Raw genomic sequence first — 14,304 nt, 5'->3', positions numbered from 1 at the left:
AAGTCCCAAGTGGTGTCAAAGCAGGAAAAAACAAGTGATGGGAGTTGCCTTAGCATTAAACACATTACTGAGATGATTGTGTATTAAATGGACTCAGGTTTTTCCTTGTTTTAGCAGCCACATCCACCCACTTTACGTCAGGAGAGGAAGCCTGTGTATTTCCTCCCCTTCTTTATCTAAAAGGAAGTGCCAAAATAAGCATCGTTGGTGGAGCGCCCCCAAGCTCGGACACCTTTCACACTGACCACTCCAGTCCATGGGAGAAGTCAGAGAGGTTCCAGACCACAGAAGCACCATGAAGTCCATCAGGAATCCTGTCTTCCTCCTGCTGCTGCCTCTGCTGGCATCCGTCCACGTCTTCGCACAAGGTAGGCTGACAATTCAAGCTCTCATTGGCAGGGATGCAGTCAGAGTTCACCAAATTATAAGTCTTTGAAAATTGACCCACTAACATAAAGGCTGCATTTACACAGACACACAACTTGGTATTAAATTGATTCATACAACAGTATGTGCTGTTACGTTATATTAGTTTTGATGTGTGTGAAGATAAAGATCACAGCGTTGTTCAAAAGACACTCACACTTTGATCATCACCGTGGAGACATGCACTCAGATACTGCATTTCCGTTTGTCCAGGCTGAGATAAGCTGTGTGTGTGTGTGTCTTCAGTTGTGTTACTGCAGATCTTCACAACATGTATTTTTAATGATCATCACACGAGCATCAGAGTGTGAGTGATGAACAGTGACAGATGGTGAATGACTCCTGGTTCTTGATTTGTTTGTTGTTCTTTACGCCCAGCAAAAAGAACCTTTAACTGTTTGTGTGCCGAGCAGATAGGTGATCTGACAGCAGATAGCCTGTGGGAACCAAACTGCTCCCTCTGTCACAGAGGAGCCGAACGTCCCAGCTGGCAGCAAATCTACTTCCAGCAGTTAGCTGTAAACATCTGAAGGAAACACCCTCAGCCATTCTGTGTGAGGTTTGTTTCCACAACACATACAGAAGTCTGGACCTGGCAAAATCTGCTCAGAAAGACTCAAGACTCAAGACTACCAGCCCTAGGCAAAACAATTCACAGGGGGCCTGTCCACCCAGTGTCCATCACCATTGTGGTATAAATAATTTGAAACATTTTTTTGGCTTCTGTTGTCAATAGAAAAGTAAATTCAGGAAGGGCTCCTACTATCATTGCAAACTTTGTACATTGCCACACTGCAGTTTTGAGTTTTGGCCCTTGGGGGCCCCATGCATATGCTTATTTGTTGGGTGTGTGTCTCCCAGCTATAGTTTGCAAATGAGTAATAGCTGCAGTACAACAAACGTGCACAGTCACAGGGTGTGAACTGCATTTCACCTAGTGGCCACAGGTGTCGCTATATTAAATAAACTTTCGGTGGTTCCCGAGGAGTCGCTTTGGGAGGCTCAGATTGCCGCCATGTTGCCAGCGTTTGAGTCCACGTCAACCCAAACACATGCAAGGAGGCGGAGCGTGAGTGGGGCTGAGACAGGCGGGGCCGTTGTAGCAGCAGGAAGCTGCACTGTGATTCAGCTTAAAGCAGTCACATCCTTTAATTATGCCATTTTTTTCTGCTGCACAGCTGGATATATTTACAAGCCCCTAGAGGCCGCAGGGGGAACTGCAGTGTTTGAGGCCTCATTTCTCAGCGCCACAGGTTGCTGCTCGGTTCTTACCTAAAGAACCTGTAAAAAGATTCTTTTTCTTGACAAGGCTGCTCGTCAGAGATGAGGTACGTTCATCACTGCTCTGCTGTGAAATATGTATTTTGACACCACAGCTGACAGCAGAGAAGACGAGAAGCCAGGAGCAGGTCAGAGGAGAACAATTGCATCCTCTGGGACAGGATGCAGCTTCACTTGGAACAGAGGATATCCACCTCACTACATGCTACAATCTCTAGCTCTATCTCCACTTTTCACTTCCAGTCTGACACTTGTGTTTGGCCTGGTCTCAGACACGGACCTTTCAAAGCTTGCCAAACAGGAATGATGCAAACATGTGACCTAAAATAGTGAATCTGTCTGAAGGACAATCTGCTGCTCGTGTTGGTGTGATTCATTCATCTGGTCAGACGATGAGGCGGCAGCAGGGTGGCTGCTCAAATGGCATCAAATCCACTCTTCACCAAGCCCGGGCCGCACTAAAGCGCCATGGTTTGACGTGTCTATGAGCTCACAGCTGTGTTTCTGCTTCACAGGTGCTGATGATACGCCTACTCAGAGCATTAATGAGATGCAGCCAACAGAGGCAGGTAAGTGGAAGCAATAAGACAATGAGCTTGAGCAGAGGTGGCGGTGGAAGAGTTCCTTGTGCTAAGATGAGGATTGATTCCCATTCATTAACATCCTCTAAACTTCCATAAAGACAATAAATATCACGACCCCAGAGGTTAGTTTGATTCTGTGAATTTATTCATCAGTAACATCAGCGGAGCAGATAACCACCACAGCACCAGCACCCCTACAGACGACAGTGGCAACAGCAGCCTCTGCTCCTCACATCCAGACGACCTCTGACAGCAGTGAGTGTAGGAAAACACACATGCTGAAAACATTCTGATGATGAATGTTTAGCATATACTCACTTATTCACATCTTCTTTTTCCTCCCCTAGTTAAAGCACATTCCACACCGGCTGTGACACCTCCACCTACACCAACAGCTACAGCTATAGCGCGGCAGCCTGCGACCACTCTGTCTACAGTTTCTTCCCATACTGACAAGGAAGGTTAGTGTATCCTATACTAAAGCAGCTACTGGCCGATATGACTATAACCGTCAACACAGCATGACTTCATATTTTGTTGCTTGTCTTTTCATTCAGCGGTGGAGACCAGCACAGGGACCGTGATCAGGCCGAGTGAGACTCCAGGTAAGACAGACTGTTGTACTCTGAATGTATTCCTGTTCAGATGTGGCCGTGCTCTGTGTAACCTTTTTAAAAATCACCATCTGAGCTTGTTGTTGTCACTTTTGTTAGGACCTGAAGACTCCACTAAGAAAACCGAAGAGGGTGTGTTTAAAAATAAAAACATCACTTCCTGCTTTATGTTTTTGTCTTGTGTTGTCTTGTGTTTAATGATCTCTCTCGTCCACAGGTACAACTGCTTTCGTCACAGGTATTTTGCATTATGATCAATAAATCTGTCATACATCTAAGATCATAAACACTGGTTTGACCTGATTTTTCCTCTCTGTTATGGCAGTGCATCATCCCACACATCCCACCATGATCTCAGTAGAGCAGAAGAAAGAGGCTAATGAGAACGATGCAGGTTAGTTAAACTGCATCAATGTACTGTAGATGGTTATTCTTCATATGGTGCCATAAATAATCAGATAAGGAGCGTGTTCTACCATGACATGGAACATGAAGCTAATCCAAACATGTTGTGTTGAAAGGTCCTCAGACAGGCAGTGACGAGAAGACACCCCCCAAATCGGGTAATGACCCCCCCCCCCCCCACCCCTCCCCCCACAAGTGCAATCACACTAACACTGCTTTTATTACAATCACATGCTAACATGCTAATGATGTAAAAAGACAGCTGAAAGATCTGGGTGCAAATGAGAGGAATGTAACTATTCTCACCTGTGTGCAAATAGCACATCTGCACCAAGCAGTCATGCAACATGATCCATCACTGCTGCTACTAAATCAAACTACTCGATTGATTAATTGATTGATTGTCCAATCAGATAAAAGGCTGTGGTGGATCCTGCTGCCCGCCCTCCTGGTTCTAGGGGTTCTTGCTATTGTCCTCAACTTCAAATGCAAGAAGGTTCACGATCACACAGGTATCTGCACAGAGAGTAATTAGAATCACACGTTTTAATAAACACACTTTCATACATCTGTTTTCATGAATGTCTTCTGTCCCTCAGAAACCATTGACACTGGGACCGAGAAGTAAGTTTGATTTGTAAAGTTAGAGATCTCATGTGACGTGTGTGGGAGCGGATATGACTGATCCCTCTGCCTCTTTAACCCTTTCACAGTGCATCTTTTCAGAGCAGACCCGAAAGCACCAAAGATGGCGTCATGCTCCTGGGAGTGAAGTCATCAGGTGGAGAAGAAAACGGTGAGTTCCTTCTGTTTGTGTTTTCTCCTCCATCACCTGGTGAAGCTGTCTATCTCCAGACACAAGCTTACAGGGAAGTTACAAGTCTTTTAATATCTCATTGTACTGCACAGGCTTTTGGGGCTTTGCTGGGCAACAGAAGGTGTTTCCTGTGATTTTTGCGCCCCCGCCCTCAAACAAGCAGCCGGGCTTGAAAGATAGGGACTTCCTAACATAAACACTGATTATTTTGGACGGGAGCTATTGTACAGGCTAGTAAATGTCAGCACGGCCCAGACGCTGACGGTGTGTGTGTGCTGGTGGTGGTGGGGGGGTGAGGGGGAGGCGCGAATGTGTACATCCATGGGTGCGCATGTGTCATGCATAGTCTGTCTGTGCAGCCTTCCTTCCCTGGCACAATCAGGCCTGAATGTCTTGGCTGTGAGCTGCACAGGAAAATGGAATCATGCTTTAGGAATTTTGTTGAGGAAGAAAGTATTTATGTTGTTACAGACCACTGGATTTCTTTGGATTGCAGCTTTAAACCTTTGTATGAGATCACATAACCTAAACATAAAGAAATCTCCAATTAACTAGTAATAATAATTACACCGTGTGCTACCGATCTTGTCAAAACCAAAATTCTAGGTCTCCTTAATCACTCTGAAGTTGTTAAATGTAGTGTTTCTATTGTGTTTCAGCTGCTGCAAGATAAAAAAGGGGCAGTAACATCATAATCAGCAAGAGGAAAAGTCGCCCAGGATGGTCTGAAGGACTTTTTTTTGTTTTATTGAAAGATTTGTATGGGTTCTAACAGGTTCTTATTTTTGTTCTCACTCTTCTTGTTCTATGATTGTCTAAAAAGGTCAACGAGACCCGAAGACACTAAAATGAACAAATTCCACTCGAGCCTTTTACTTCTGATCCAAATGAACCACTTCAATTTAATAAAACATTTTGTGCAGCAGGGAAGAGTTGCGTTTTTGAATTGAGTGAGCAACCATATTAAGGACACATTTTATTGGCTAAATAGTGGCATCTAGTGGTGAGGTAGAGGATTGCAACCAGTTGAATAATCTCTAACAAAATGCTGATGAATGATAACAGCTGGATGTGTAATGATTTATTATACATCCAGCCGTTAATTGATGCAGATAAACTTCTGTCTTTATGTTGGACCACAGACTTGTTTTCTCTTTAGTGCACTGACCTCAGGTCCATCACATATTTGATGTAATAAATCACTGTTCATTTCACAGCTGTGTATTCATCTTTTGGTTGTTGTTGTTTTTTGTAATGTATTTGCCTTAACTGTTTTCTAGATTATGATGGATTTTGGTTTTGCATGCTGTTTAAGGTGCACTCTGTGTAGATCCTTGTGTTAGAAAACCATGCTGTACCTGGAAATACACCGTTCATGCACAGATAAGATGGACTGTAATGACACTGGAACTCCTTTATGGCTGGGATTTGTTGCTGTCAACCTCATCTTCCTCAATAAATCACTACAAAAAAAGATTTATAGCACACATCTGTGGCATGTATTATATCTTTTTGTTGCTTGTAACACACTGACTGTCTCTTTGGTGATCGGCCACTAGAGGGAGCAGTCAGCCAACGCAAAGACAAAGCCGGAGTTACTTCACAGGCTGCTGTTTATTACAGAGAGGTTTCATGAGGTTGTTGACAGAGGAGTGAGATATTTACGACCTGTGTCATAATCTCACTCTGTGCCCCTGCATGAAGATCGGGCAGTGCAGAACACACTGAAACAGGCTCGTGACCTCCATTTTGAATGGATTCACACATAGAGTTGTTATGAGGGACTGTCTTTGGCCTCTGTAAACTGAGATGGAGTAACGGCTTCCACTGCCATCAAAGACACGGTCAGCAGGTTGGCAGCAGGCCCGACACACACAGCTATAATATCCCACCAGCTGTGGCTGGAGCTGAGAATCAACTCCTCTACTACTAACTGTGTATACTCTTCATCTTTAGGTCAAACATTTGAATGAATTTTCTCATAGTAATGAAGCCAATCTTTCACCAGGCCTTACACTGAGATATAGGGCCTTGATGATGTTATGTGTAAACCCTGTTTTAAGTTCATTTGAAGGTTTGAAGCGGGCTAGATTTTTTCGTTGGACCCCTCCTATTTGTCAAATAAATAAAGTCTATTGATCTGAAGTGGCCTTTGGTCTATTCTGCTGCCTCATGCTGCCCTTGTGAGCCAAAATCTCCTCAGCTGGAGGAACGTATTCCAATTGTAAGAGAATGTTACCTCAAATGTTAGAAGTCTTGCTGTAGGTTTATGTTATTGAATGTAAGATGGTGGAGCCTTCCCAAAAACCTGCTCTGCTCTGATTGGTCAGAGGCCATTCATTTGGATGTAAAGGACATGAGGTATCTCAACATGGGTTTAAATTTCAACCCTCTGGATAGTGTCTATCTTTCATGAATTTCAACATTGAGCTGTATTTTCTGCATTTTATTCCAGTGCATGTAAGCTAGCAGCTCGACATGGAGCCATAAGAGTCCTGCGGTCCCTGGTCTTGAGGGTCTGCAGAACCTGCTGACAGTTCATGCAGATAACCACGAGGGTCTTATCAGTTTGCAGGAAATGACACAGTCCAAAACTTTTTCAATGTTTCTTCATGTGTGTTCATGGTAATAGCACTGTGTTGTGTAATATGCAGGCAAATATCTGATAGAATGTCAAAGGGACAGGAATGATTTAACAGGAAATGTTTGGTCTGTGTGTTGTCACAGAGGAATCTTACTCGACATGACAGCTGCTTGCAACAGCAAGCCTCAGACGTGCAAGCAGCCCTCTGTCTTTCTGTGAACTCAGCAAAAAAAAAAACCCTTGGAGAGTGCAAGGAGCTGCACGTTTCACTGGCAGGGAGCGTGGTGCCAGCCTGGCATACCAGGTGTCTTTACAGGGGGATGAACAGAGGGTTCAGCTGAACTGCAGCAGATTAGTAACCTGAAACACAACACGTTTTATCTTCTGCCTCATTCAGGGAAACGGCAGTTCAAGCAAATTATCAAGCAGACTTTAAATTGACTCCTTGGCCTTGCTGGAGGGGAGTGAAGGTCACAGGCAGACTGGTTTATTGTGCAGTCTGGATACAGACAGATGGACCTGCAGCTATAGCACAGACGTGCATTATTCCACTCTTGCAGTTTTATCACCTCGAGCAATGCTCTACATGTGATTTTATGGAGTAGTAAGTCTGCACAGCTAACCAACAAAGTACAACAACAACCCTAACCCTAACCTGAACTTTATAGGGTAATGTGGGGCTCAAAAGTTAAAAAATATATATATATATTGTCAGTGATTACAGGTTTTATTTAAAAAAACAAAAAACTTTGAAGTATTTTGTTATTTTTATTGACAGGCTTGGATGTTTATTATTAACACTTTGAAAATCTATTCCTGCTTGTAAAGCTTTTACTGGACAATAAAATGGGGGTATATGACAGTTTGTCACCTTGACCAACATACATTTAGTATGTTGACCTAATGTATGTTGACCTAAATTTATGCACTGATGGACTAATCAATGATGCTAATTCTGTATCATTTGCTATTCATAAGGAGGATTTCCCTACAAACATGATTTTTCACAGGGCTGTTTTTTTTTATTATTTACATTAGTGTGTTGCATATGAAGCTGGATCCACAAAAGGCAGCAACCCTAGCTAAAGAATGTGACTTTTTTCTGAGGCATATCTAGTTCTCCTCATGTGACTCTCTGTGTCTCTAGCCCACTGGATTCCATTACCCTTTAGCCAGCAGAGCTGCTGGGGGTAAGAGGGCCAGATCCTGTTACTGGGAGACATTTTTCTGTTGAGACAGTGTGTGTGTGATGAGAGATAAACCACTGATGAGCTGAACAACTGTGCTCAGTGTTTTACCTGCCAAATGTACACACACACACACACACATACATATACACAAATACAGTAAGATGAGACTTTTTGTCTTGGCTGTATCAGGCCTTCCTCAGATGCATGTTTTATTTGTTATTTTTTTGCAAACAAATACCATGATGAATGATTTTATTTTCTCTGTAATCTTTGTTTTTTGCTCACTTAATTTATTTAATGATGCATAACTGTGTGGGACATGTAGAGCAAAACATTATTGTTTACAGAAGCTGAGACATCACAGGACAAAAAGGTTGGAAATGTTAAAATCTTTTGGAAAAGTAGCATAAAATGGAAATAAAGTAGAAGTGCATGAAAAAATGAATGGATGTAATATTTGAGTAAATGTATTTAGTTATTTTCGTGCCTTGGTTAGCAGTGCTAAAATGCCTCCATTGTAAAATTTATGTTTATTTATAAAATAATAGAAATAAACAAAACGCCTTCATGTCATTTTTTTTAATACAAAAGACAGACAGACTCTTCCTCCATCCACGTAGCAACACAAACAATACCCACACGGTATTGGTCAATTATTTTTTTGAAATCTTTTTTTTTTCAGCCAATCAGAAAAGGCTCGGGTGTCTACGTCGATAGCGTGCTCTGATTGGTCAAACCCTCGCGTCAGCTGAGCGTAGAAGATATAAATACTCCTCAGAAGTTTTCTCCTGCTGCACAGTGAGTGTTTGTGTGTCTGTGTGTGTCGGTGTGTCAGTGTGGGAGAAAAAGTGGCGTTTGACGTTATTTATGAGGAACCATATAAACAGAGTAATTTTGTACTAAATAATATATTTAAGGTGAGTAATTTTATACTCCGGAGATGCCTGTTAGCTAGAAATTAGCTACTGATGTTGTTAACTTTGGTTTTGTGTAGGAAGTGACGGCTTTTTAATATTAATGGCTACATTTGGAAAGTTTGAAGCGCTAGCACCCTGAGCCTGAATGAACCACTTGTTTCTTGTTGTGCTGAAGCAGTCCTCCTCGACTGACGTTTGTTTGTTTCAACGCAGCTTTTGTAAAACCAAAGGAAAACGACCCACTGCTGGATCAGAGCTGTCACAATGGTTGCCACAAGCACATTAAAGACTAAAAGCAGCGAGTGTATTTCGGAATTGGTCGAAAGGAGATATGACCAGGTCTGCATAGAGAAAGGTGAGCTCACTGGTATTTTCTCTTCTTCTTTGTGTGTAGCTAACCTGCTAGTTGCTGGATACTTCCAGTGTGTGTGTGTTTGTGCGCTTGTTTATCCCTGTGTGGTGCATGGCTGCAGCAGTGGAGGGGGGGCGGGGAGGTAGGAGCCTACAGAGGATGAAGTCATCCCATCAGCCGGTCTGTGCACAACACCCAGCATGTTATTCTACCCAGAGTTACAGGACTGGGTTTAAATGTCATGACTGGTTTGATTTTGTTACAACATTTTTGAGCAGCAGTCTGTGCTATGTTTCTTTTTTCTGTGTGTGTAGATTGAACCAAAAGGAATGCAATTGTAGTTTAAATTTGTGCACAACAGTCTCCTATTGTCCCTCGGCTGCTTGTGTTGATTCAAAATAAGAAAGCTGCCATTGGCCTCTAAATGTTTGTTGTTCTCCCAGAGCTGGATTTCTGGGATCACTGCTTGGCCGAGCCCCAGAGGAATGCAGATGTCACTGAAGACAGAACCTGTCAACAACTGGCCAAGATGTTTGAAAACTGCCTGTCTCGAGCCAAGAAGACAACGCTGCACTGCTCCTCTGTGCTGGTACCGGAGAACCTGACACGGAGAATAGCTCGAGAAGTCCTGCGGCTAGCATCGTGCGAGCCCTGCGGCCTGCGAGGCTGCGTCCTCTTCGTCCATCTGGAGCTGGACAAGGGCTGCAAGCAGCTGGAGCGCATCGTGTACGATGCCAGTGTGGTGCCCACTTTTGAGCTGACTCTTGTGTTTAAGCAGGATGGCAATGCCTGGCCAAGCCTGAGGGACTTCCTGTTTATGGGAACCTGCTTTGCCCCGACTTTCAGGCACGTACTTAAACTGAGTCCAGGTTTCCGGCTTGTCAAAAAAAAACTGTACTCCTCCTCGGCTGGTACCGTGGTAGAGGAGTGCTGAACTCTGGTAGGGAGTGGACGGGGATATTGGGTTTCCTGTAGGTAAATGCACTTCTGCCCAAATGTAAATGACACTCCAGTGGTGTCATGTTTTCTACAGTGTTTTTGTACAATACCATTGTAGCCAGTCAGCTTGGGATGTAAAGTTAATGTGTAAATGAGCCTGACAGTTCTGGGTTTGGCTTATTGTTTCTTAAAAGTCCAATTTTTTAAAATCTGCAAAATTGTAATATTCTGGATTTCCTTTCTAACGAGCATTTGTTGCTCAAGCATTTTAAATTGTACTTTTTGCAGAAGAATGTAAAACTGTGTTTGAGAGGGACATAATGTGGGTACACTTTGTTAAAGACACTAGCCACTTTGTTGATGCGTCTGTGTGTTTCCAGATGCATCGAATGTTCAGCAACAGTAAGCACACCTAGGCTTGAACAGGAGACTGAGCTGTAGTCTTTGGGGGCCATATGGAGCTCGTGGTGTTACGCTGTCATTAGGGCTGTGGATGTTTTTAAGACTGTATGGTCTTGTGAAGATGCTGCTGTCATGTTGTGGGCCATTCTCACACTAGGGGAATGTGGATGCCTTAAAATGTCATTGAAATGGACATTTTTCACTTAGCTCACAGCTGCTTCTATGTTCGTCAACGTTTTATTGCTTTTTTTATTTTTGCCCCCTCCTCCCCTCCAGAAGCACCTTTTTCAAAGCAGAGCCTTTATATAATATTAAAAGGTTTATTAACCCTAATGTAGGAGCCTTGTTTGTTTTTATAATCTGTTTTCTTGGACTTGCACCCGGCTGGTATTTATATTTTGTTGTCCATTAGACAATAAAAGATTGAAACCGCCTCGTAGACTTGATTCCATGCATGCATCTTTTGTCGAGTGTGGATAATTTGGTTTGTTCACCAGTTTAAAAACATTAACGTGCAACATATCCTGCAGCAGCTGTGGCTAAGCCTGCTGAGGTGGGACAGTGCAGCTTTGTAGACAGAACAACAGTAACTACAAGACCTTTACAACAATCTGATGTGTTCTTTAGGCCTGATTTGCATTGCAAGCTTTGTTTTCAGCTCCTGTAAGACTAAAGAACCCTGTTGTGGTTGCCAGGTGAAGGCTGAACATGCACCGTTGTCGCTGTTTATAAGCTCATCAGCTGCTTGTTGTGTGAACCTGCAGACATTGTGTGACATTTCTCTCACTGTATTTAATGGAGGGGCCTCTTCTGTGATTTCAAGCAACTCTTAGTGAGACACGAGAGTCCAATAAATCAGATCATGACACTTGCATGTGACATTTGTAGCAACATTTGTCAAACGGACATTTTTGTTCAGGTTCTAGAAAGTAGGCAAGTCTCCTAATGGTTTGTGTTGTTTGTGTAAAGGTTTTACCACAAACACAACAGCAACAGGCTGACATGGTTATGGTGGGTTAGTGGCAGGATCTTACAGTGTTGTGTAAGCTGCCTTGTCATTGGACAAAGCACTACTGATCATTGAGTCTGTCACTCATAACAGCCTCTGATTCTAATGTGGGTCAGCAGTACAAACAAACATAAACAGCACAATATGTGTGAATCGGATATGTTAGCCATTACTATTCTGAGCTTGTCTACATGTTTACACTCTCAGAACTCTAACAGGTGATTATGTGTTTCTGCTTGCAGTACAGGAGACAAAGGATTATGGCTCGCTTGGCATTATAATACAAAAAAGAAGTCACAGTGTTATATTCTTCTTTTACAGAAAGACGTGACACATGCTCTTGAAGGACGCTCCAAAATAATCAATGTAATCTCTGGCCTCATGGAAAAGTACTGAAGGCTTCTCGCTGCGGCTTCCAAAAGAATCTGAGCTGCACTGTACGGGCTTGGCAGCTCAGTCACTGAAGCTCATGAATCTGTTGGTGGTACTTGAGATCCTTTGGCGTCAACGTGATTCATCCCAGTGTGGGTTACAGTGACAGCAGCGTGTTGTGAAAGGGCCTTTTCTGGCACAGCTGCCCACTGATCAGCCTGATCACAAATGCCTACACAGCACATTTTAGCCCTGACAGATGTTAACCAGCTTTGTGTGTGTGTCCAGGTCACTGGATAGGTCTGTTTGTTCCTGACTCCTAAGAGACAAGCCTGACCCAGAGAACAACCTCTTTCTGAGAAGATGGATATCTGAGGAACTTGGCTAAAGAGTGCATGCATGTCGCACAGGGACTGGGGTTATTTGATGATGCAGATCTTCTCAGTTTTTGTTTATATTCTAGGTAAACAACACTTTTTTTCTTGGCTTGATCATCTTTTCTGTGTCATCATTAACAGGATATTCTCTGTCAGACTCAGCAGAGCCGACAAGAGAGGAGGATTTCCATGCATCACAAGATTTCTGAGTATTGACATTCAAATTGTCACAACATTATTGCCTCTTAGTGCCACTGTAGCTGGCTAAGTGCGATGGGGGTAATGGGAAGCACATCGTCACCACAAGTACTTTCATTTCATTGGCTGGAAGGCAGACATCTCTATCCCTCCCAAACTTGGGAACTCCAAAACAATCCATATTGTTGACACATGAAAACAGCCTCTTATCATCGCAGTCTTAAGCGGTTTATGAGAACATGATTTAAAATTGACAGCTGGATGTTCTCATTGGTCATAGATATCTTGTGTGTAACAGAATGTCCGGTACAGGTTCTCATACCAAGAACATAGTGTCTTATTTACTGTGGAACCAGTTACCAATCTGGGTCCAAGAGGCAGTCACTTCTTGGCATCCAACCACAGGTAGAACAGAACTCGTAGTCTTTAAACTTTATTATAGCTAAGCTGCTGTAGGCCTATACGCTGCCGGTGGACACAAACATGATCCACCGAGCAGTTCCCCCACCTCCTCAACACCACCACCATCTCTCTCACCCCACCTCCTCTCCTCTTCTTCTTCTTCCCTCCTCTCGCCTCATCAGGTTGATATATGTCACGGTACGAACTGTATGTCCAGGTTTTCTCACAGTTTTGTGTTAAAACATAAAGTTTTGGTTTCAATGGTTTTTTTAATGCTGTGTAATCTCCTGCTCTGATCATATAATATTAGGTTTAGTGAAATGCTTTATTTTTGAGAAGCAAGTGGACACCGTTTTTTAAATAAACCAAATAATTACAACGGCTGTTGAATGAAATGAAATAGCCTGAACAGGCACATGATGCGTAGGTTTACATCACTGTATACCTAAAAAAAAATATGATATTTTGAGATGTTGCTATGCTATTTGCAGCTGAGTGGACGGGGTGTTATTTAAGTGTTTATCTGTCTGCTGTGTGTCCTTTGTAGAGGACACTGGCACTGGAAGGTTTTTTGGAACCGACAGCTTCTCCATAACTGATGAACTGTTGGCTCCAAACATGGATTTCTCTGGCATCTGACAGGTGGGCGTTGTCTCATTTCTAACCTTTTATGGGTGAGCTGCTGGAAGTAGGCCGTTGCCCGGGTGAAATCACCTTCATGACAAAGGCCTGCTGCATTAATAAAACTACTACTGGTGGGATTGAGATGGAGATGTGGTGCATAAAGTTCTTGATAATCAACACTGATTAACAGAACAAGAAGGATCCCATGAAGTCATTGCTACTGAGTCACCATGAACAGAAGCCCAGTGTATGCAAGTCATTCATTCTAATGGAGCTCTGAACTGCACAGTGTGGGACATGCAGAGGGAATGTATTGAAAAACAGAAAGTAAGCAGCCAATCTGGCTCTTCTCAGGAGAGCTTCATTTCAAAAGCAATAAATCATGGTTTTAGTTTTTACACTATTACGTGAGTTGTACAGATAGTGTGCGATTTCATGTGTAATGTTCTGTTTTATTTAGACTGTTGGATGCTTGTTTCACTGTTTTACATGAACAATCTCCTCAGAATAGTCTTTTCTGTTTTAAGAACTGGATTTGAATTGCAAACTGACTAGAAAGAATACAGATCATTATGTATGGGAACAATGAAGTGGCCATGACCCTTTTCACATTTCACTCATTATTATTCATTTAATACAGCTTCTTTATATTTATTCCACTTGAGCCTTATTAGCATTTAAGATTTTCCTTTCTTTAAATAAATCCTGTCCAAGGCTGAATCCCCTCACATTATCATGATTCAAAATAGATTATTTATTGCTATATGCCAGAAGAAACTTCTGTTGTTGGTGTTGCTTTAAATAACCAGCC

General features: G+C 42.7%; 2 protein-coding genes across 3 annotated transcripts; both read left to right on the top strand.

The window, feature by feature from the left end:
• The first annotated feature begins 176 nt into the window (after positions 1-176).
• LOC114451253 (mucin-5B-like) lies at positions 177-5,614 on the top strand. Of its 2 annotated transcripts, none has more exons than XM_028429835.1 (13): positions 177-368; positions 2,223-2,276; positions 2,445-2,552; positions 2,639-2,752; positions 2,849-2,896; positions 3,005-3,037; positions 3,123-3,143; positions 3,231-3,299; positions 3,427-3,468; positions 3,724-3,822; positions 3,910-3,934; positions 4,024-4,106; positions 4,787-5,614. In XM_028429835.1, exons 1-13 carry the CDS (start codon positions 257-259, stop codon positions 4,798-4,800), a joined length of 822 nt encoding a protein of 273 aa, XP_028285636.1. In that variant the 5' UTR covers positions 177-256; the 3' UTR covers positions 4,801-5,614. The 2 variants fall into 2 exon arrangements, with proteins under 2 accessions (XP_028285636.1, XP_028285637.1); XM_028429836.1 differs by having other exon boundaries at positions 184-368; positions 2,445-2,546.
• Positions 5,615-8,694: 3,080 nt separating this feature from the next.
• On the top strand, positions 8,695-10,950 carry LOC114450890 (DNA damage-inducible transcript 4-like protein). Its single transcript, XM_028429313.1, has 3 exons — positions 8,695-8,818; positions 9,032-9,173; positions 9,614-10,950. Exons 2-3 carry the CDS (start codon positions 9,083-9,085, stop codon positions 10,102-10,104), a joined length of 582 nt encoding a protein of 193 aa, XP_028285114.1. The 5' UTR covers positions 8,695-8,818; positions 9,032-9,082; the 3' UTR covers positions 10,105-10,950.
• Positions 10,951-14,304: the final 3,354 nt, after the last annotated feature.

Source organism: Parambassis ranga, chromosome 18, assembly GCF_900634625.1.
Source record: "Parambassis ranga chromosome 18, fParRan2.1, whole genome shotgun sequence".
Classification (NCBI taxonomy): Eukaryota; Metazoa; Chordata; class Actinopteri; family Ambassidae; genus Parambassis; species Parambassis ranga.
This window is presented reverse-complemented; position numbering and strand designations above follow the sequence as displayed.

Coding starts and splice junctions, on each gene's coding strand:
- LOC114451253 (XM_028429835.1), top strand. CDS start 257: ATGGGAGAAGTCAGAGAGGTTCCAGACCACAGAAGCACCATGAAGTCC. Junction 3,038..3,122: donor CACTAAGAAAACCGAAGAGG/GTGTGTTTAAAA, acceptor TCTCGTCCACAG/GTACAACTGCTTTCGTCACA. Junction 3,823..3,909: donor GAAGGTTCACGATCACACAG/GTATCTGCACAG, acceptor TCTGTCCCTCAG/AAACCATTGACACTGGGACC.
- LOC114450890 (XM_028429313.1), top strand. CDS start 9,083: ATGGTTGCCACAAGCACATTAAAGACTAAAAGCAGCGAGTGTATTTCG. Junction 9,174..9,613: donor CCAGGTCTGCATAGAGAAAG/GTGAGCTCACTG, acceptor TTGTTCTCCCAG/AGCTGGATTTCTGGGATCAC.